The 23,383-nt window shown below is 42.4% G+C and overlaps 1 protein-coding gene across 2 annotated transcripts in view; it reads right to left on the minus strand.

Annotated features, from left to right (window-relative positions):
- Positions 1-23,383, minus strand: part of LOC131591923 (transcription factor ETV6) — a 135,831-nt gene that overhangs the window by 38,534 nt on the left and 73,914 nt on the right. The window contains exon 3 of one of the 2 annotated variants that reach the window (XM_058863045.1): positions 17,222-17,311. The exons of the other annotated variant lie outside the window; for it this stretch is intronic. Within the exon in view, the coding sequence (XP_058719028.1) occupies positions 17,222-17,311 (90 nt within the window). The remainder of the gene's footprint in view (positions 1-17,221; positions 17,312-23,383) is intronic. 2 annotated transcript variants of the gene reach the window in all.

Here is a 23,383-nt window from a genome sequence, read left to right on the forward strand (position 1 = left end):
TGCTTCTTAACTCAACTGTGACTGTGAGAGCTGGGGAGGGGGGAAGTGTGTACACAAAGAGCATGTTTTCCAGGCTGTTTCCAGGGAACGTGAGGCCAGCTCCACTACAGAACAGTCTATGCCGTAACACCAAGATGTCATCTGTTGGCTTCCTCTGCACTGGGGCTACAAGGCTCGTGAGCTGCAGCTGCACTTACACTGCTACTGTAAAAGCAGATTTTGGCTTTACTTACAGAACCATGGCTTACTTTGCCTGTAACCATTAAGCAAATCACCACAGAAAAAAAATTACCACCAGCATGTAGCAAAAGTATGTCATACTTTTACTGTTACTGATTTTACTTTTGGATGTCTTGCTCATGTAGGCATTCTCTGCCTGCATTCTCAGTCCTAATGCAGGAGGGCTATGACAGCCTGCTTCAATACACCAGTACGCGAGTTCTTCTGTGCCTTATGCAAAGACCTGCCTTCAGGTGACATTAAATATTAAATTACTGGTGGAAACAGTACAAATTACAATTTTGGACACTGCACAGTATACTTAGTTCTGAACCACATTTTTGGAGGTAAAAGCCCACTCTTAGCATGCTGCAGGCATCTCTTGCTCCCAAGATGCTGCAAACTGGAGTTCTGACATGATTAAAAACTCCAGATTTAGCTTCATTTCTTGATGGTTCCTTAATGAACCAAATCCCTACAGCTCTTACAAACTGTCAGTCATTTCTCCAAGAAGAAATTGCTGTCTTAGAGAAAGGTGAAGTGATTCAACGAACAGCTCTAGATGCCTTTGAAAAGGGGTCCTTTTCAATATTCAGGGGACAAGGAGGCCACTGAGATGGACTCCAAACTTCACTACAACACATCACACATTCACGAAAAGTAACTGCATTCCATTTCCATGGGGCCCTTTAACCTTCCAGTGCAAATTGTGTTCAGAACGGCCTCTTGTACTGAGGTACTTGTGCTTGAAATACATTGATAATGAGAACGAATTAAGTGTGTGCTCTCTGATTATCAGATGATAAATTATCATGATTATCTTTGCTGCAGCTTGAGAATTGCTTCCTCTCCAGCACTTAACTCCTTCTTGCTCTGAAGCTAGTCAGCATACCCACTAACTTCTCATATTAGGGCCTCCAAAAAACTGGCTTGCATTTATTATTTCTATGGAAATCATACAAAGTTGATGCATTAGTACCTCTACTCAGGACCACTTGAAAATACTGTTACAAGGAGTAAGAAATGAACTTTATCAATTGGGACAACATGCAACATCCTGTTTGGGATAATTTCTATCTCAGTGCTGGGGTGTCTGCAATAACGACAGCATCCTTCAAACAAGCTCATCCTAGGTGGCAGCTTGGACAATATGTAGTGTTGACTTAGTCATGTTTCCTGGCCACCACGTTGATGTGCCAGTGCATTTGATGGAGGAGCTACACTGTGTTCTTGATAAGAGATAATCTGTATTCATGTATATATGTACATTGGTTTCTGCCAGATCAGCTTTCTGAACGGATTAAGAGCACAATTGCACTAACAGTTAGGTCAGCACAACTGCCAGGGAGGTGGCAAATTGCAAAAAAAATAACAGCTGGATGTGGTAACAGAAAACAGAGAAAATGCTTCAGCCAGTATTATTACGGAACATGTCATGCCACAGAAAAATAATGCATGGGCTTGTTGTATCACTTGAGTTTAATCTGGATGATGTCACTGAGAAAGGCTTGTTTCAAGAGTGGAAAAATTATTGCAATGTCAATAGAGGCAAATGATTTACCTATGCAGTTCCAGTAAAGGATCAAGTTTTGAATGAAAAGGAAAACAAATGGATGAGCTAAATCACAGAAAGGTTGTGTCTCATCCTTTTTGAGTTTGAGAGAGGCTACAGATACCTAGTAGTGATGGGTAACTGGTATCATCCCAGATTCACAATTCCTAGTGCCACATAACCCTATTGTGCTGGTACAAACAGTGACCTCGACATCAGTGAACCTATCTCCAGGACTTCTGTCTTTTCCACCCTTCCTTTCCCACAGAAAGGATGACAATTCCTGTGCTTGCTATGATCAATGAAAACATGCCAGGGGAAAGGGGACCCATGTCCTTGGAGAGGGGCACTGTGTGTTGTGAGCCCCCAGAGCTGAGCTGGGATGGGCTGTGGAGCTGTGACAGCAGGGAGGAGTGAGGAACTCACCCCTCAGTATCACTAACAGCACCACCTCTTTTGAAGGGCTGAGGCTAAATAACAGTAAATAAGTTTAAATACTGGGAAAGAGAATCAAATTACAGCACCTGACACAAATATTTAACAACATCTAATGGCTTCTTTACATGGCTGACAGTTGTGCCAGGTAGCATAAAACACTGAAGCAGGAGGACCTCCTGCTAAAGGACATTACAATAAGGGCAGACAGGAGAGGGAAGGTATACTGTGCGCAAGCAAAGTGACAGCATGATACTGTGCATACGATGCTCATGTCCCCAGGAGCCAACTGAAACTATTGGAGTCCTCATATACTTCATTATGTGGATCTTGAGAAAATGAAGTTGAAATGCTTTTTCACCAACCTGTCTAATTAAAATTGTCTTAGCTGCGCTTCCCCCGTACATTTGCAAAACTTAGTCAGCTCTGTGAAGGACATTTGTCTCGTTATTTTATCTTATCTGTTGCAGAAACCCAGATTTGTAAGTCTGTCTGTTCACACACCACTCATACTCACAAAAACTTGATCACAATGACATTGAAATCAGGAGAGCTACAGAGGTGTCTCCACTAAGTAATTTCTCTTCTATTTTTCCAATGCTTCAGGACTCAGTTTACAAAGTCCAAACCAGTTTTGCTTCATTCTTTTATATTGTAACTTACAAATCATCTCAAGTTTTTGCTCTCCTGGAAAGACTGATTCACAACCAACTTGCAAAGCTTGGAACATAATTTTTTTAAAAGTCAGACTGGAGAATTAAGCAGGTAGAAAGCAAACATGAACATTAGGAAAGGATGATGAATTACATTTTGAAGAAAGGACACCTTCTACCCTAACTTTTCAGGTTGGCTTACCTTTTTCCCTTCATGCCTGCTTTTATAATTGCTACATTACAGAAATTAAGAAATTAATTAAGCTTATTGATACCCATAAGTGCAAAGCAAGTTGACATTCCCAGGTATTTTATTTCTTCTTAACAAGTTTCAAGTGGAAAACTACTTTTCTAAAATACTTGGCTTGCTAATGTGATTTCCTCCTCCCCCACCCCCCATGACTGAGGGCAATCAGTTTGGCACTGACAGCATGGGGCAGAAATGCAGATATGGGCACACTGTCAATTTGAGGAGTGGGAGAAGCCTTCTTTAGCAATTTCACACAAAATGACATTAGGGAATGTAAAGTGTCAAAAATTTCCCGTGAAGCCCTGAGAAAATCTGCAAACTAGATGTCTCACACCTCTCTGGCAGATAATAAACACAGAGCATATGGACCCAAGTACTGAATGTTCATGAAAATGGAGTCCTCCGTGTTTGAGACCATGCAGAGTTCCTGAGGACATGAATGCAGTTTCAGTAAAGATTTACACCATTGTTATTCAGGTGTTTGGATAATCAACAATAGAAATTCAAAAAAGGTTTATTTGTGAGCTGGCTTATTCCTTAATAAATTACAGGATTACTTTCTTATATCTTTTTCCAGAGCTGCTGGAATGGCCATTGGTCCTGTTCAATATTGTGTCTTCCCTGCTGTGAACAAATTTGTTGATTTAGGTCCTGAAATACTACTTCCCTCTAAGATTAATTCTCAAAAGAAAGCACTGTGACTGATTTTTAGCGAAATCTTTTGTGATGCCTCATTTTGGATTTTTTCTATACTTCCTCTTCCCCTCGCTACCCCTGAGGTGTGCACATCATGTGAAGAGGAGATTTCTGTTGTCAAACCAAGCTCAGCCTCGTTCATTTAGCACTGTCACAGTCATGCTTTTGCAACTCTGCTGATGGAATCAAGTAGGAGGAGGAGGCTGACTCGGCAAGAGGAACCTTTTGTTTGCACATAAATACCTTGGTGTTATCAGAAGGGAAACAAAGAGTGTGCAGCATGCATTTTACAAAAAAAAATATCATGGCACTGTTACTGTTTGCCCCCGGTTTTGTTTCAGTCTTTACCCTCTTGCTTAAGTAATGCTACACACATGGTTTATCCTTTAGGCCTCGGAAGCAGCAACTTGAATAAAGCAGCATTTACACACTAGATGCACCCTCAGCATGCACACCCAACCCAGAGATAACACTTCAGCTGACCCCTTTATCTGACTGAACTCTCTGGTTGCTTCCTGACAACTGAGTCCAACCCTAGCTATGAAAAATCCTCACCAATATTGACCATATATTGACCATAAATTCAATCCACCCAGCTGAATGATAAACAACAGACCAGTTAGTGCCCACTCAAGGTTTTGAAAACACTGGCTTTCCAACTTGAAAAGCATGTCTTCATCTTGTGTGAAAATCAGTGGTAAGGTTTCATCTTGCCTTCTCCCTTCAAATTGGAAGTCAGCAAAGATGGATACCAGTGCCTCAAGAGAAATCTGAGACTAATTCTGTACCCCTGTCAAAGCCTGGTGGTTTCTTTGCTCCTTTCATTTGCTAGAACACATATGAAATTGAAAAAATGGTATTGGGATATCATCAGGGTGCTTGCCCTCTCCAGGATTCATTTAGCATCTCTGCCAACCTCTTAAAAAGACATAAAAGAGGAGGCAATTTTTAATCTCCTTTCATGGTGTGGTTGCCAACTTCAGAGGCTAAAGCTGCATCTCCTCAGGAAGAGGGAGATGAGTGTGTCCATAGCTGCTATTTCCGAATTGGCAGGAATGGTGGAGAGACCTTTTGCTTGCCCCGATAAGGTCATTTGCATAACTCTACCCAAATGGTAGCTTTGCATATATTTTTTTCCTCTTCTTTCTCTTTCCCTCCCCACTCTCTAAGTTCTCCATGTGCCAGAGAAGCACTAGGAAAACCTTATATTAGATATTCTCAATATTCATTCTATTAAACATTTACTGATTTATTTTGATTTCCTGTAAAAAGCTGGTGTACATTTTGTTTGGTGTACATAACTCTATTCTTACACAATGTGAAACAAAGAAAATTGTGCTGTTAGTGCAAAAAGAATTCTGCTTTCTCTGTATAGGTTCCTTTCACATTCAGTCAAAATGGCTGCATGTTTTCTGTTTTTAAATGAAAGCCTACTAATTACTTTTATTTTAAAATAAACATTTGTTCAAACTAAAAGTAATTCTAAACAAGAGTGCAAGTGATATCCATACTTGCATTGTAAAAATTGAGATAAATGCAAAATTGCAAAGCAACCCTTATAAATAGTGGAAAGGAAGATGAATACCAAGCAGCATCAATTTAAGTCTTGTTTAAGCAATAAACAAGACACTGAGAGCTGCATGGTTTAACTCATATTCCTGTGAGCAGTTCCAGTGATCTTAGTGGGGTGTCTCACTTGGACAACTGCCATCCAGGAAAAGAAAGGGCTGAAAAACTTCTCCTTATCTTAGTCAAATTCTTAAAATTACACATTTTTATCTTGGTGTTTCTGTGTCACCTTAATTCCAAATTTTTTACTCTGGAAAGGACCATGCTGAAATTTGAACACATTTTGAAATTCTTCCTAACAAAACAAACCCTTGACTTATTTTTGCATGGCAGCTTAAAAATATCAAGTATCTTTAAACCAGTGGGCCTTGTGCCCTGCTTTCACAGAAAGACAGAACACATTATTTCTCTACATACAGCAGCTCATACTATAAGGGCCTGGTCCATATGAAGGGCCAGGAGATGTTAATCCTAATTGAAATCAAATTACCTTCATCATTTTATTCAACAGGCCTACATTATTACTCTGCATAATTGTAGTGTCTCAGTTGCAATAATAAACCAGGACCCCAGAGTGCTTGGCAATGCACAAACAGGGGAGAAATACTATTTTTGTCTAGAGAGTTTCCTTGGATTGTTATCTCCATGCAGAACCATTAAGAGGATGTCATTTACTGGTATTTTTCCGAAATCCCCAGTTCATGAAAGCTGAACAAAACAGAAATGATGGGGTAACACTTGTCATGGGGTTAGTTTACCTTTAAGGAAGTTAAAGTTGCTGGGGGCTCTTGGGAGTCTTTTCTCTTGACCAATTATCGGTCATTGCTGAGAATTGACAGCAGTTTTAGCCATTGAAAAGTAGAATCAACTTGTGAACCCCACCTTAAAGTGTACAACCAGAAGTCTGTAGTTGTTCTTTGTTTCCTGGCTGTGAAGGGTGGCGGAGCTCCAAGCCTCTCATTCCCTGCCCAGGCCATGCGGCCTGGGTGGGGGGCCGAGCTGGGCCTGCCGTTCTCCCGGCCGGGAGATGGGGGCCGGCGGGGGCTTGCCCCGGGCTAAGCCGGGCCAGGCCGGTTCCTGGCTTAGCTGCAGGTTTTGCTGTGATAGAATTTACCAGAAAAACTGCCGAGTAAAGAAGAAGAAGAGCTCTAAGCCTGCTGCAAGCAGAGACAGTGACTATACTTTCCAGAGCAACTATGAGGAACTTTCCATCGCAGACAGCTCCAGCTCCTGTTCAGCAGAGATCACCGAACCATCTACAAAAGCTTGGGCAAAATTTTAACTCTTTCTTATCCAGATGAGACTTGCGGATTAATCTTTTCATCCAGAGAAAGAAAAGGAGAGTGATCAACATGAAAAGAGACTTTATAAACTACTAGTGGCAAGAAAGAAAAGAGACTTCAAGAAAGGTAGAGAATTAAGAAGATGCTTTAATTAAGCTGAAATATCTTTCTGTTAAAACTATGGAGATAGACAGTGAAGTCCTGAAAAGAACTCCTTTAATTCATAATAGAGTATGGGGAGGAATAGAGTGTTCAAAGTGTAAATTTGAGTAAAAAGTGGAGTAATTGTGGTATAGTGAAGTGCTGAGAGATTTGAAGCCTTGAGAGGCAATGAGAAAACTGTTTTCTAGTGAAGCGTACCGAAACAGATGAAAAATACTTTTTTGCCTTTGACTAACTTATCCTTAAAAATGTTATCCTCAAACTTATGACCCATAACACATTTCAGAGTGATGTGAAATGGGAGGGGTGGGCTTTGATAACAGTAGCTCTGAAGAGCTGATATCAGAGAAACGAGAAACTATAACAAAAATAGTTTTCTTGTGACAAACTCCATAAATTAACAGAAAGGAACTTCTGTTTCTTTACAGAAACTGATGGAAAGACTATAAAGAGAATTAAGATTATTTAAACCATCAAAATTATGAAGTTTTTGTCTCTGTTGTCATGTGAACAAAAGAATAGTGAGCAGTGAGAAATGAAAAGGTTTTTCTAAAAGTTTATTCTGGTGTTCTTATCCTTGTAGTTTGTCAATAAACTTTCTTTACTCCTTTTAAGTTTTATGCCTGGTTTGCTCTTATTTTAATCCATATCTCACAGCAAAAGATAAATAATTCTTTTTTCCCCTTTTTGTTAATTACTGGTTCAAAACCACGACACACTATAGATTTTGGTAGAGAAGGCAGCATTTTGATCTCCATGGGCAGTAATTGAGGGGAAAAGGAAAACCGAGATTACAATACTCAGGAGAATGGTGAGACCCCAACGAAGTTTGTTTGAATCTACAAAATCAGACCCAGTGAAAAAACAAAATGGAAGAAATCTGCCACATTTCAAGGTTGGCATTAATCCAACCACTTGCATTCCAACTGCAGTCAAGATGCAAGTTCTCTTCTGTGTTTGGATTTCATAACACTTACTGTGCGGTCTACTTTGAGTTTTAGAGTAAGAAAGATTTTGGGGTAAGCAAAATTTTCTGTAATTATTACAAAAACCAGTTTGATAGCCAGTTCTAAAAGCTCTTTATTTCAATTTAGAATATTTTTGAAAAACAGTAAAAATGTTACATGGTTTACCTCTTCTAGGAAGAATTCATTCTAAAGACACTACTTTTATGGTATTAAAAATTAATGTCAAGGAAGTTTATTGACAGATAATGACTATTAATGACTTCACTTCTGAACTTTACTATTTATATTTACAAATTAAGGGTGTGAATTCTCAGTTTATTAATCTGCTGGTTGGATCACTTCTTTGCAGCCTTGAGCTGTTCCACTTTACTTCACTGAAAATATTTAATAGCCAATCTGTAGTGAACTTGAATTTTCCCAATACTTTACTTTGTTTACACACTATATCACAGATTTCCTAGTGGATTATTAGCATTACAAATTATTAAAACAAAAGGACATTTTTTAAAATTAACAATACAGTGCTTTCTCCTACCATTATCCCCTCTGCTGACTAAGGTTCACCCCCGTTCCTCTTTATCAGTATTTAGTGAAGTTATCCATGCAACCCCAAAGCCCACACTTTGCAAGACCTTGCAAGTGTTGATGCATACGCAAGGCTCATGTAATTGGAGGATCAAGGTACTTACAGGCAATATTAATTCTGACATTTCTTCGCCTTTAAAACCTTAGGAGCTATAATGCAGAATAAATATATTGAGTGTAATTTTTTCCTTTGTTTTTAAAGTATGAGTAGTGGTGAAAAAAAAAACCCCAAACCCTCAGAAATTCCATAGTGGCATCATAATGAAACTTGCATGGGTCAGCAGCAGGAGGGTTGGCCCTTTTACAGCCAACCTACAGACCTTTGTCACTTTTTGTTAAATGAATAACTGATAGCAGCAGGAATATACTGTCATTTGTTATAGGAACCAACACTCGAGGAGGGCATCATACACCCTGCCATAACTCTGGCTCATTTCTTCCAGCAAGTTGTACAGCAGCAGGTGTATATGACAGCAGAAGAAAGGCAAGATTAAGGAATCTATCCTCCTAGCTCAACTTCACATCCCTCTCTCTTGAATTATAGCTGTGCTATATAAGTGGGTAATGCTGATCTCCCTGACCAGCCTCCTTGTTGCAGGCTCTTCCTTCTGCCCCACCCCAAGTTTGAGCTCTTCTCACTGTTGCCTGTGCACAGGCATACTTCTCTCCTGTCCACATGGCCCAGTAGAGGGGTATTGAGGGTACAGGAGAGACTTCCTCTCTTTCTTGAGGTCTGTTCCAGGTCTTGGGGCACTGGACATTTTGAGAGTTCAACATCAATGTATTGGTCTCTGTCCTGGCAAGGAAATTATCAGCCACAACAGGTAAAAAGTAGAAAGTCTATCAAACCCAAGTTCTTATACTGGCTACTGTCTGGAAACCTGAAAAACAAAGGGATCAACCACTCACCCCAGAAAATGAGCCTGCAATTTCTCCCAGATACCTTCAATCCATAGCAGGTTACAAAACATAGGGACAGATGACTACACATAACTCTGAAGCTGTTTCTTTGCTTCTTTCCCAGGAGACCTGAGAAACAGCAGTGTCTCACTCCTGTCTATCCCATAGCTGAGAAGCAGCACTTGCAATCTGGGGTCCCGTTTTAGCCAAGAAATGACAGCCAGCTGGCCAGTGTCACCAAGCCAACGGCTGGACCAGCTGGCCAGACTGCACACGTTTCTGAGTCAAGTTTGTTAATCAAACCACAACAGTCACTGGTGGCTGAATGAAAGCTGTACTGAAATTATATCATATCAAAAACTAAGAGCTCAAAACACCAGCTTTTCCTAGTCTAGGGGGAGCGGATCTAAAGAAGCTCCTTCAGGACTTCATAGTCCCATTTTTAACCTCAATATTTAAAAAAAGACATATAGAAAAGCAAAGAAGAAAATAACATGCCTTCACCATATTCAAGAGGCTAAGCTCTGAAGAAAAACAGAAACATTAAGGTAAAAATGTCAGAAAGATTTTGCATCTTTTGACAAAATAACATCTTTTGTCATATGTGCCTGGGATAAATCAACCTACAGAAGAATTACATGCAGATAACAAAACCCATTGTGTAGGCAGTATTTAAGCAACAGATCACAAGGAGGCTTAAAGAATGTTACCAGGATCCAGTAATTTTGTGTGAGGAATTGTAAAAATCATTGTGTGATATAGATGAATTCAGCATGGAATGCTGAGGCATGGAAGGGATTGGGGGAAAATATTTGAGGAGTTGAAAGGGACATTGCAGAGAGTAGAAGAGCAGAGAGTGAGAGGGAAGCTCAAAGTATGGTTCTTGGGGCTGGCACATCTCTGGGCTGACAGATTGCCAACTCTGATGTCCTACACTGAGCTAGACAGAGGAGATGTCAATAGGGGCAGAAAGAAGCACTACCATCCCAACATTAGCAGGAACAATCTGAGACATGGCAAGGCAAAAAGGCAAGAGCTGTGGAAGTATGAAGGTAATTTTCAGGTACTTTAGTTGTCTTAGTGTTGCCTAAGGTCCCACCCAACTCCAGAGGCAACATCATGACCATTAAGATTGCATGCCTGTGGAGAGTTCTCTGGCATCAGGGTGCTTCCCTCAGATTAATTTTGCACTGTCAGCCTTGGAGTGATTAAACACTGTAGCAGTTGCAGGCCAGAGTTCCTAAGAGCTCACCAAGCTCCAGTGTTGCCCTGCACAAAATGGCAAGAGGTCTCTGATGGAGCCTGGAGTACCATTCACAGTAAGTTATTTGACAGCCAGACTATCCTTTTTGCACCAATGTAAGACAAAACTCCAGTAAGTGATACAAAGTGGTTCTCTAGGGTCGACCATGGGCTCAAAAATTATTATGGTACCTAAAGAGGGGACTCTCCCTCTTTAGGTAAACAACTGGTAGGAGATAGGCAACATTATCAAAACGTGCTGTTCTCCCATCAGGCAATGACTCTTTTCCTCAGCTGGTTGTGAGCTTCAGAGCCACGCCTAGTACCCAGCTCACAGTGGGACATGTAACTACAGGCTTTCTTTAGAGCCCGAGAAGTGCTGACCTAACTGCACCCCATGACAAAAAGACATCCATAGCTTCCAGAGACATGGGCTCAACACCAGCAAATTAGAGCACCCAGCCTCAGTGAAGGCTTCAGCAGTCAACAGCAGCTGTGGGTTTTCCAGTGAGTAGTTCCCCTGTCATCTGATCAGCCCAGATCACTCAAGACAGTGGTTGGCTCTTCCTGCCGCCCAACCTCCCTCCGCAGAAAGCACCAGGTGACGGTGCTTCCTCAGCTGCTGCGGTTTGTGGCCTCCAATGTCTCCGTTATCTGCCCCCTGCAGCCTCTCCTCTGACAGGAAGCTTCCCCAGAGTTTTCCGTCACAGGAAATTTCCTGTGGGGAAGTGCTCAGTAAGCAAACAAAGAGTTCCTTGGTACTATAAAAGAAGAGTGAACATGCACACAGCTGTGAGGAAAAAAAACAAATGCTGAAGCAGCAGAGGCAAGGGCACCAGGTCACAGTCCAAACTGTGAGGAGAATCAAGCTACCTGAGAGGTTCAGAAATCCCCAGGTAAGACCACTGTGGTCAAGTTTGGCTCACAAGAATGAAGTTTAAATGTCACAGTGAGGTTCTGTTTGACTTCTCTGAAAAGAGGCAACAGCCTTAATGTCACACTGAATACAGACCACAACTCAGGCACCATTTCAGGGGGATTTTCTGTGGAACCTTCCCAGTGAGGTACAGGCAGAGGGCACACAACTGTCCCCACAGATGAAGTCACAACTCTAGTCTAGGATGAAGTGCCAAGTGTCCATATCAAGCTCACTCTGCCATCACCCAATAATGGGTTTGACACCCCCTGCATCACAAATTTCCTCTTGTGTAGGATCTAATCATGCTGTGTACACACTCTTACAAAAAATACATTTGTCTCCAGACCGGCCAGTTTCCTTTATAATAAAAAATGTGCTCCTTTTCTTTTTCTTTATGTCCCCTACTCTTTCTGCCCTTTGAACTACACTCATTTCCTTATCTGATTTCATATCCAGTCATCTCTTCTCTTCTTTTTTACTATTGCATTTTGTGTTAGCATCCTGCGCCCTTCCTTTTTTGTCTCCTCACTCCTCTTTCCAGAAACAGATCCCCTGCTCCCCACAAGTGTTGTTTCAGAGAGCTGGGGAAAGAGTTGTACATCTGCTATAAGCAAAAATAAAGATCTCTCAAAAAGAAAGGTCTTCCATGCTGAAATTCAGGCAATGAGCACAAGTTTCTGGCATCACACAGATTTAATACAACGTGTGGAACATGGCTTGTTTAGCGATTTGAACTTGCCTGGAAGTACCCACTGGGAAGCCTCATGCAGGGATACAGGAAAACCCTGCTGGAGGGTACAGGCTGGCTAGCAATGTCTCGTAAATCCTGCAAGGTACAGTGGGGTACAAAGTACAGGCACCATGGCCACATTTCACTGAAGAGGACTCCTAGCAGCTTTGGGATAGTACCATGTACACCAAGTTAGTCTGTAAGATGGACAAGAAGCATGGGAGTATGAGCAGAGGTGACCTGAAATTCTGCACCATTCTTATTTTCTTTGTTTTTGGTTTTGAGAGTAACAAACCCACTCTGATTTACCATTTGCTTACACTGTGGATATTTAAGTATCTAGTTCAGGCTCTTCTGAGGTATGTGACTGCAAAAGGCAGTGCCAACTATTTTCCACCCTCTTCTGGTTAATTGCAGCTGTGGTAAAGGGACTTCTGCCAACAGACCCACAATGCTCTGTTCCACAGGAAGTCCTAAGATCTCTTCCTGCACAGGAAATTTCCTGTGGTCCAACAGACATTCCTCTTGGCTTTTATCACTCACATACATTTGTTTTGGCAAATATCTGTTCTTAGGAACAAGAAACAGACAGAGAAAAAGCAAACACTGCCACAAAAAAGAAAAAAAAAAGCAGCTATGGTTAGAGTAACAAGCATGACCAAATTAACCTCTGTCACACATGAAAAAATATGCTACTGGAGCTAACTTGGGAGGTTTGCTACCTTAGACATTATTCAGAAATAAAGTCTGTTTGATATACACCGATACAATGTTTTTTAAGATTCCACACACGTTTTCTCTGCCTTTTAGAACAGTTTAATGATGGTTTTTCCTAGAAATGCGCTAAGCAGTGTGAAAGGAATTTTGGAGCTTTCCTCTCTTTGCAAACTTCATGTAATTATGGGCCAAGCTCTGATCTCCAGCACGTCATTATCAGCAAAGTTAACAGAAGGAAATGCTTAAAAAGAAATGCTTTGGTTATATTTCACCAGACACACCCTCCTGCAAATCAAGGACCTTCCCAATCCTAAATCATTCCTCATAAGCACAAGAAAGTTATTTTAGAAAGGGATGAGAATTCAGTTTCAATCGTGCAAACCCTTAAAGGCATGAACCCCAGGAGACATCAGATAAGCTTTTCAGACACCCTTCAATGCTTCAAAATAAAGGTAATGGCATAGGGGAACTCCTAGAAGTGCACAAGAGAGTAAGAGATCTAGATTGCATATACCCCCCTAAAAACCCCAAAAGGCACCTGTTTGTTACCTTCATTCACCTAAGGAAAAGTCTAAAAGCAAAAGGTTCAGACTGGAAAATCTTTTTCACTGAGAGGACAGCCAAGTGATGGGACAGGTTGGCTAGAGATGTGCAATCTCCATGTTTGGAGGCTTAAAAGGCCTCAGAGCTAGCCCTGCTTTTAGCAGGAGGTTGGAGTAGAGACCTCCTAAGGTCCCTTTTGACATGAATTATTCAGCGATCCTAAATCTCTAAACGCAACTCACGACCATTTAAGTTCTCATTTGACACTACTGGAGAGCAGAGTTAGAGTTTACTATCCCAAATAAAAGACAGAATTTTTGAATGAACTTCAGTGAAAATAAAGGGGAATAGATGATATCCTGTAAACAAGTTTTATCAGATAATTTAGAAAACGCTTATAATTCCAAACTGTTCTGAAAATCCCTTAGCAACAACAGTTCCTTCTCTTCTCCCTACATCATCTCCTTTTGCTAGGCTTATTTTATCCTGACAGCAGACTAAGGAGAACAGTCAACAGTAGCCCGACATTCCTTCCTATAGGCTTTTCCTGGGGTTTCTCAGCCTGCACACAGCACAGAATCACAGAAAAAAATAGGTTGGAAGGCATCTTAAGGCATCCCCCAAATCCAACTCCTGATCAAAACAGGGTCAACCTGCTGCTCTGGGCCACATCCGCTGAGGTTTTGAGTATCTAGAGACTCTAGAACCATTCTGGGTAGCCTGTTGCAGTGTTTGATCATGCTCCCACTAGAGGAGTTTTTCTTCAGTGTAAATGGATTATTTTGCATTTCAGTTTATGCCCATTTTCTATGTCTTCTTCACTTTTTTCCACCAAATATACATACTGACAAGACACACCTAAGCATTCTCTTCTTGATGGTAAATAGCTGCAGCTCTCACAGTCTCTCATGTTAGATGCTTCTGTCCCTTAATAAGCTTCTGGTCCTTCACTGGATTTCCTCCAGTATGTCCATTTCTTACCTGCACTGGGAAAACAAGGACTGGACAAATCACTGCAGGTACAGACTCACAGGGCTAAGTAGACAGAAGGAATCCCCTCTCTCTACTTGCTGGCAAGGCTCTGCCAAATGCACTGCAGGATTGGCCTATCTGGGAGACCAAGGCAGAAAAAATTATATATTTCTATGCCACCATCAGAAACATTATATTCTACTATCAAACATCAGATCAGGTCAATCAAGAATTCAAACATGCAGGTTCAGAGGCAAAGCTTTTCCTTTGGTTTTTAAGGAAAACAGATCTCTAAGAATTCAACTATTTTTTCAGAGGTGATTTACTTCAGGAGTTTTTTGCAAAAGAAAAAAAACCAAAAAATTCCCCAAGGCAATGAAAATACTTCAGAGCTAACCTTGCTGTGAGACAAAACTTCATTAGGAAGTCACCAGGAATGGAGTGATGGACTATGCAGGTAAGAGCATAGCACCCAGACTTCAGCAACCTTCCCACACACCAGGGAGATGGCTGAAGCTTCCTCCTCAAACACTTAGACAATCCAAGGCAGTAAGGAAAAGTGCTAGAGTTAATCCAGCAGGTACTACAGTAGATGTTTCCCACTTTCAAGGAAGGCAGTGTGACAGAGAACTGTCCTACAGTATAGATTAGGCCATGACACCAAGGACTACCAGTTGGACACTTACAGTGAGTTTAGTACTTACTTTTCTTCTGAACATCTAATAATGCCACAAAAGCTTTAGCGATATATTTATTATACTTTGCAATTATACAATTGCACCATTTCCTGGAATGTTTTGCTCTCTGGACCAGATAATTTTTTATGTTGAAAGTGCCAATGTTATACCCTGTCCAGTAGTCTTTACCCTCATGCACTTTGAAAGATCTGCTGTGGGCATTGTACAATCCATAGAGAACTTGGGATTTTATACACAAATTGTTCGTTCATATGCAAGTACCCTGGGTTAGTTTCCACACAGGATTCCAAGACTTTTAGGGACATTTAGATTTGTATTGGGATTTTATTTTCCACATTACACCTCCCTAAAAATGTGCCTGACTTCTCACTATTTCCATTCTTCTAGCTTTCAGACACTATTTCCTCATTGGCAGTTCCCCATCTTCCTCTCCCATTCTCAGACAGTGAGACATAAAAGCACTGAAATTTAAACACATGCTTAAACACACCCATCTGCAAGTAAATACAAAGAAAGAGAAATCTAGTGCAAAGTAGTACAAGATGACTGTAGTTTTTTAAAGTAGGCATAGTATAAAGAAAAAATACATCAGGTAGCCAGGGTGATAACTGGTTATTTGATCAAGATCCATCTTTTAAAGCAGCAACAAATTTCTGCAGATCACCAAGAGCTGACGAAGCAGATGTAGACACACACACACTGAATGACTTCATGAATTCCATCAGCAGGTGTGAACCAAGAACATGGATGCACTAGGTGCATATCTGATCTCACAGTCTAAAATGGGCTGACTGACTCTGAGACCTGCTGTGATCTATATCACAACAATATCCTTCTCATCTTTATCAGCTGCTGATAAATGCACATGACAGATTATCAATAAGCAAGAATTATTGATGTGGTGACCTCATTCAGCACCTCATTCCTGTTTCAGAAAAACAAACCTCCTCATGCTTAGAATGAAGATTATCAACCCAAAGTATTTCTCAGCATAGCCCCTGAATTGAAAGACAGAACAGAAACTGAGACATACTTAAGCGTGCTTAGAGCTGTGAGCAGCAGCCATGTTTCAAGAAGCTTTCTGAGAGGGGAACACAGTAAATCCTAGGAGATTTCAGCCTGCAAGCACCAAAATCTGCCTCCTAAGGCAGAGCTGACAGGAGGAAAATACTACAGCTTTTTCTTCTTTGTTCCTAACAGCATTTTGCTAAGCTAAAAATCATAACACCCATCATTTATGTGGCAGAAACTTGGATGAAGTTTAAAAAGATGACCAGCACCAGGGATATGGACTCCTGAATTTTGGATGAGCTTCTTCTGAGAAGCTGCAGAGGACATCCCCAGTGCTATCCAGTTGTGTAGGTACCTGCCTCTGCATCCACCCCACAGGGATGTGACATTATTCACATGACATCATCAGCAAAAGTCAAAACATTGTGTCTCCATGTTCAAAGTTAAATATGCCCTTGCACATGCAAAGACCGCTCATACACGCACCAACCAATACCTTTATAATGCAATGAAACAAGGACCTTGCCTGAATAAAGCAATGTAGCAGTGGTTTTCCTGCAATACACTAAAAAAAAAAAAAAAAATAAAAACCAGATACTGGACTATTAAATCATAAAGCAAATCACTGACACAGAGTTTATTACCACTTGACTTCTTTTGATCCCTATCAGGCTTCTAAAAATGTGAAGTCTCATTCTTCTGAGTGATACCCTTTCAGCTGCAGAGATAAGGTGGAAGACTTTTGCAGGAGCACAGCAGCAGATGATTGAAACACTCCTTAATGGACCTCATCCAGTTGTGTTTATTCTAATTTTCCTTGGGATGACCACAGCTTTCATTATTTTCAGATTAAAAGTATTTCAGAAACCAGGGAGAGGAAATAATGAAGACTCAGAGTTTTTGTAAGAGATATGATACAGCCTCACTTGTTTTCTCTTTATCTTGTGTGTATATGGAATTCACAATTTAATACCAAGTTCCTATGAGAGCACAATGAACCACGGTCAGTGTGTTCTGGGAGGCATTCAGACAAAAGCTAAAGGAACCTTGGCACATGTGAACATGTTTACATGACTTCTCTCTGCCTCATACATCCTTTTAAAGCTGAAAACCTTACCTTGCCAAGAAATAAACTTCAGGAAAAATTGCTTCCTTGTCCTTTTTTTTCCCCAGCTGCTATTACATTTGAGGAGTAGAGGCGTCACACCTATAAATCAGCCATTATAAAAACAGAAGGAAAAAACCCATCAAAACCAATTAAGTACTACTATCACGCAGTGGGGAATGTCTTTTCACTGCTTCAGAGAACACAGATGAGGATTACTGGATTCTGCATCTTGCACTGTTGATGCCATCTCTGCACTTTCTGCTCATCTGTGGCCTCTGTGTGCTGGGCAGGCTGGCTGAAATTCAGATGCAGCGCCACAAGACTGTGTTTGACTGGGACCCTGTACATATTAGCTTAATCAGAGTAAAGCTGACTTGGGGGAGCCCCCAAAAGTGATGTGAACAAGCACTTCAAAAGGCTATTTTATGTGTATCTCAGGGCAGAGTTTTATGAGCGCTTTAGGTTGATTTAAGGTGGCACTGTCACAATAAGTAAGTCCTATCTACTCCCATCTCATATTCCAGTTTTCACATAGCTCCCGTGAAACTTGTTAGTGTTCAAGTAGCTATACAAACACTCCAGTCAAAGAAATTAGCAAGGTAAAAGAACCAAACCCCAACTATTTTCTTCCAACATTAGTTTTAACCCAGAGGAATTTCTCAGTCTGAATATTTGAGCAACAGAAAAAGAAATTTTGCCAGCAGCCAGCATGCAGGTGAGAATAACAGCCAAAGCAGCAGAAGGGCCAACATTTTCAGCAGGGGCATTATATGACCCTGGTACACTGTATTTGTATTTGGTGAAATTGGAGCCTCCGTTTTCCCTTCTCCAAAATGAACAAAGGTAATAACATTAATACCCCCTTTCGTGGGGGAACTCTAAAAGTTTTGCAAGTCCCTCAGCAAAAATGGTATTCCAGAATCTTGGTGTGAAAGCATCATCATAATATACACTCACATTTATCAGCAGTCAAAGCAAGGGCTGCTACATTAGCAAGCCATCCCCAGTGAATGCTACTTTGGTCAAAAGCAAAGAATACTACCAAGGCTTTCATATTGCCTCTATGCCAGGTATAGACAATTAGCATGTTGCCAAGGTTTTCCACTCCTTAAGCCTGTGAAAATATGTCCAATACATTGCCTTCAGCATACCAAACAATCTATTCATAAAAGAGACTTAATCTCTTAATGGTTATTTGCTGAAGAGCGTCTTGCTGTGTTGAAGAGAATTATAATAGCTGATGGTTGGAATCCTTGTACATGTTTTGTTATTATTGTTTTACTGATGATTAAAGTCCTAACTGTGAAGGAAATGCCAGGGGGTGAAGTGACTGACAAAATGCTGAGTTCTCTAATTTTTTAATTTGTTCGGTTGACAATGGATTTTTCTTGGCTTCTCTCCCCCTTCTGATGCTGTACCATCCAGTTAAACTTTCTCTATCACTTTCCATGACAATTTTGTATCAGTTGGGAAGTCAGTGCTTGGGAAAGCAGGAAGCACCAGCCACCAACAAAGTCTCTACTACGTAGATGTCATAAAGTTCCTTTACCTTTAAGAAAGTTAAAGTTGCTGGGGTCTCCTGGGAGTCTTTTCTCTTGACTAATTATCGGTCATTGCTGAGAATTGACAGCAGTTTTAGCCATTGAAAAGTAGAATCAACTCGTGAACCCCACCTTAAAGTGTACACCCAGAAGTCTGTGGTGCTCTTTTGTTTTCCTGACTGTGAAGCGTGGCGGAGCTCCGGCTGGCCTCCGGTTCCCTGCCCAAGCCATGCGGCCGGGCGGGGGCCGGGCCGGGGCCGGGCCGGGGCCGAGCCGGGCCCGCCGCGTCTCTCGTCTCCCGGCCGGGAGATGAGGCTTGCCCCGAGCTAGGTCGGGCTGGGCCGGGCTCGGCCCGATCTCTGGTTCAGCTGGAGGTTTTGCTGTAACTACATTCACTAGAAAACTGCTGAGTGAAAGAAGAAAGGAACTCTGAACTTGCAGCAAGCAAAGACAGAGACCACGCTCTCTAAAAGCAGCTATAAAGAACTTTCCAGCGCAGACGGCTCTAGCTCCTGTTCAGCAGAGATCACCGAACCATCTACAAAAGCTTGGGCAAGATTTTAACTCTTTCTTATCCAGATGAGACTTGCGGATTAATCTTTTCATCCAGAGAGAGAAAAGGAGAGTGATCAACATGAAAAGAGACTTTATAAACTACTAGTGGCAAGAAAGAAAAGAGACTTCAAGAAAGGTAGAGAATTAAGGAGATGCTTTAATTAAGCTGAAATATCTTTCTGTTAAAACTATGGAAATGGACAATAAAGTCTTGAGAAAAACCCCTTTAATTCATAATAGAGTATGGAGAGGAATAAGGTGTTCAAAGTGTAAATTTAAGTAATAAGTGAAGTAATTGTGGTATAGTGAAGTGCTGAGAAATTTGAAGCCTTGAGAGGCAATGAGAAAAACTGTTTCTTAGTGAAGCTCACAGAAGCAGATGAAGAATACTTTTTTGCCTTTGACTAACTTATCCTTAAAAATGCTATCTTCAAACTCATGACCCATAACACATTTTCAGAGTGATGTGGAATGAGAGGGGTGGGCTTTAATAACAGTAGCTCTGAGCAGCTGATATCAGAGAAACGAGAAACTATAACAAAAATAGTTTTCTTGTGACAAACTCCATAAATTAACAGAAAGGAACTTCTGTTTCTCTACAGAAACTGAGGAAAAGACTATGGAAAGAATTAGAACTGTTTAAACCATCAAAATTATACAGTTTTTGTCTCTGTTGTCATGTAAACAAAAGAATAGTGAGCAGTGAGAAATGAAAAGGTTTTTCTAAAAGTTTATTCTGGTGTTCTTATTCTTGTAGTTTGTCAATAAACTCTTCTTTATTCCTTTTAAGTTTTATGCCTGGTTTGCTCTTATTTTAATCCATATCTCACAGCAAGAAATAAATAATTCCTTTTTTCCCCTTTTTGTTAATTACTAGTTTAAAACCACGACAGTAGATTAGAGAAGAGCCACTTTACATTACTTTGCCTCAGCCTTGGAATAACCCTGAGACACAAAGGTCATTTTGAGCTTTGAGAACCTGCATTGCTGTCTGATACCTCCAGGCCTGGAAGATACACCTGAGCTCACAGATACACCTGTAGTTTGTTTAATGTTAGGGGATGGATGTGCATGGACAGTTCTTCAAAGACAGGACAGATACTGTCCATTCACTTAGCAGAATCCACTGAATCACCACCAAGTGTTTATTTACAATCATTGCCGGCATGATTTGGACACAAACCAAGTCTCTTCGTGTTCCCTTGATCAAGCCTGTCCTCCCTTTTCACTGGCCTGTTTCCCTCATTTTTCCCTTTAGTCTATTCTGCAACTGAAATAAAAATTGATGTTTAGTGGGTCTTTAATGTATGCTAGATGGTTTTCATACTTATGGGTTCTGGAGATGGTGTTGTGCTGTGTGAAGAAAGACTATACCAATTAGGATAGAATTTAAAAAGTTTTAAAAAACCTGAAACACAACAGACAGCAGATATAAGCCATAATGAGCCCCATGGTCAAAACATTTGAATTCTGGTGTGTTTAAGGATATGGGAAGAGAGGAAAGAAAGTTGTTAGATCAGATTTCTCTATCGCAACCAGACCTTACATAGCTGAAGTAGTTCAATGTCTCAGTCTGTGGCTGCAAGAGAGGCTGAGTCAGAGGACATGGATCATCTCACTGGAACAACTTCTCTAGTGCAGTGTTGCCGCCCATATTGCTTGGTTTTATTAAGTTCAGAGGTAGTTTACCCCAGTTGCTCCCCGGTCATAAAGAATGGTTTGTCCCCAGGTGCCCATCATGGTAAACCCTTCCCATTTTTCCAGATTGTTCCCCATCCATCACCCTAATCCTGCCCCTAAGCCCTGTCAATCTATGTGAACCCCCACCTTTTGTTCCAGTTCTTTCCCTGCCTATCATCCCTTCCTCGACGCCCTATTGATTGTACAGTTGCTTTCCCCCCCCCCGGGTCCCTACCATTGGTCCTGCATATTGTAATCCCCACCCTTAACCCCTCCGTGGCTGTTGTCCCATTGGTCACCATACGAGCCGCCCACGGTCCTTAAAACCTGGCGCATGGGGGTGCCCAGGGTCTCGGCTCAGACCTCTCCCCTGTGATCCCAGCCCCGCACCTGTTGGAATAAACTTGTTCCTGGGAAATCGGAGGAGTTTGAGCACTCTTTCTCCCTTCGTCACAACTCGTGTCGCCCTGTAAGCCTCAACGCCAGAGCGCAGAGGAGCTCTGGAGGTTCCAGGTTGAGCCTCGCAGTGCTAGCCTGGTTCCCCACTCCTGCCGCTGACATCGGCCACAGCTAGCCGAGGCAAAAGAGGCCGATTCGGGCAGCGACAGATGACGCTCAACGCGGGGCCTCTCGTGAAGCGTGGAGACCCCCGGAGAAGTCGGTGAATCTACGCACTTGTGTGGATTTTACAAAAGACTGTGAGCGGCAGCTATCCCCGGTAGAGCAGACTCATTTTTGTCGAGTGCTGCTCCTGGGGATCGAGGTGGCAACCGTCGACGTGCCGACGATCGCCTCGGGGTTTGTGGACGTCTCCTGCAGCACCGGTCCGGAATTGGGTGAGTAGCCCCACGTGGGGGACGAGGGGGTGTGCAAGTGTGTGCAGCTCCCCCTGCTGTGTGTTGGTGTGCAGCTCCCCCTGCTGTGTGTTGAGAATCCCTCGGGGAGGGAGTGTGGGGTAGCCCGGTTCAGACCCGTACTTTGTTACGTGTGCCTTTAGCTGCAGGGGGTGGTGGGAATTGCTGTGCTGGGGTTAAAAAGATGGGCGCACGTCTGTCAGCACAGCAAAAAAGAGTTTTCTACCAAGTTGTGACTACCCTTGAAGGACAGAGTAGACGGTTTTCTCGTGAGAGGGTGAAACAGTTTGTGAGATGGCTGTTCCTGCATTTCCCCAACTTCACCCCAGACAGAGCAAACACCGTAGAGTTTTGGAATGAAGTCGGAATAAAGTTAACAGAGTTAGTAAATGAAGGAGATACATCGGCTGACAAATTTGTAACATTGTTTATCTTAATTCAGTCTGCCGTAATAAAAGAAAAAAAAATGCAACAGCAAACGCCACAAACTGCCCCAGTTTCCCCAGTTTTCCCATCCCCGTGTTCCTCTCCCCCTGATCCCGAGTTGAGGGAGACCTGTGGAGCGACCTGCAGGGCAAATTGTCCTGTTCAGGGTTCCCCCAAGGGTAACAGGATCCCTGGCCCCCCACGTCTCTCCCAGAACCCCTGCCCTGGTAGCCCTGGCCAAGTTACCAGAGCACTTTTCGATTCCCCCGTCTCCCCAGTTACAAACCCTCAGCTAAACATTTCCCAAGTTGCAAGTCCCCAGTTTTCACCCTCAGACCCCCGTGCCTCAGTTTCCCCCAGTTTCCAATGTTCCCCTGTGTTCCCCTACCCCTCTCCTAACCCTCAAGAGGGCTCCCGGAGGGCACAAAATGGCGGGGACCACATGGCTGGGACCTTCCCTTGTGCCTCTTCTCCCCATAATCCCTTTCAGACCCCCATGAACAACCCTTTCCTCCCTAGCTCCACCCCTTCTCCCTACCCTAACTCCACCCAGTTCCCCTCGAAAACCTCCTCCTCCTCAGGGGCGGGCCCCTCTGAAGTCATGCACCTAAACCCCGCCTTTTCTGATTGCCGCTCCTCCCCCTTGCCCTCCTCCTCAGTCGGTCCTCCAGTCCCGCCCCCTCCGGCTCCTGGTTCCCACGCCCTTTCTTCCGGTTCCCACGGTACCACACCCGGTTCCCATGCTTTGGGAGCTAGAGGTGGTAAGCCTGGAAGCCAGAACCCGGAACAGGTAGAAATCCCCCTTGCCGCACCGGTGACTTCTAGTGGAAGGGGGGGGCGGTCCCGGGAATGGGAAGCCCTCTCCTTCCAGACTAAGAGAGAGCTGTGCAAGGCACAGAAGGAGTTTGGGAGAGGTAGTGAATATTTTAAAGGTCTATTAAAAGCTACCTTTTCTGCGAACGAAATGGTGCCCAGTGATCTGAAGGAGCTGTTTTCCTGCCTCCTTTCCACAGCTGACTTCAGGTTGTGGAAACAGGGGTGGAAGAGATCATTAGAGACCATCCTTCCAAGCCTCTTGCACAGTATTGATAGATGTATAGATGGAGTCCCTCTGA

Source organism: Poecile atricapillus, chromosome W, assembly GCF_030490865.1.
Source record: "Poecile atricapillus isolate bPoeAtr1 chromosome W, bPoeAtr1.hap1, whole genome shotgun sequence".
In the NCBI taxonomy this organism is placed as follows: Eukaryota; Metazoa; Chordata; class Aves; order Passeriformes; family Paridae; genus Poecile; species Poecile atricapillus.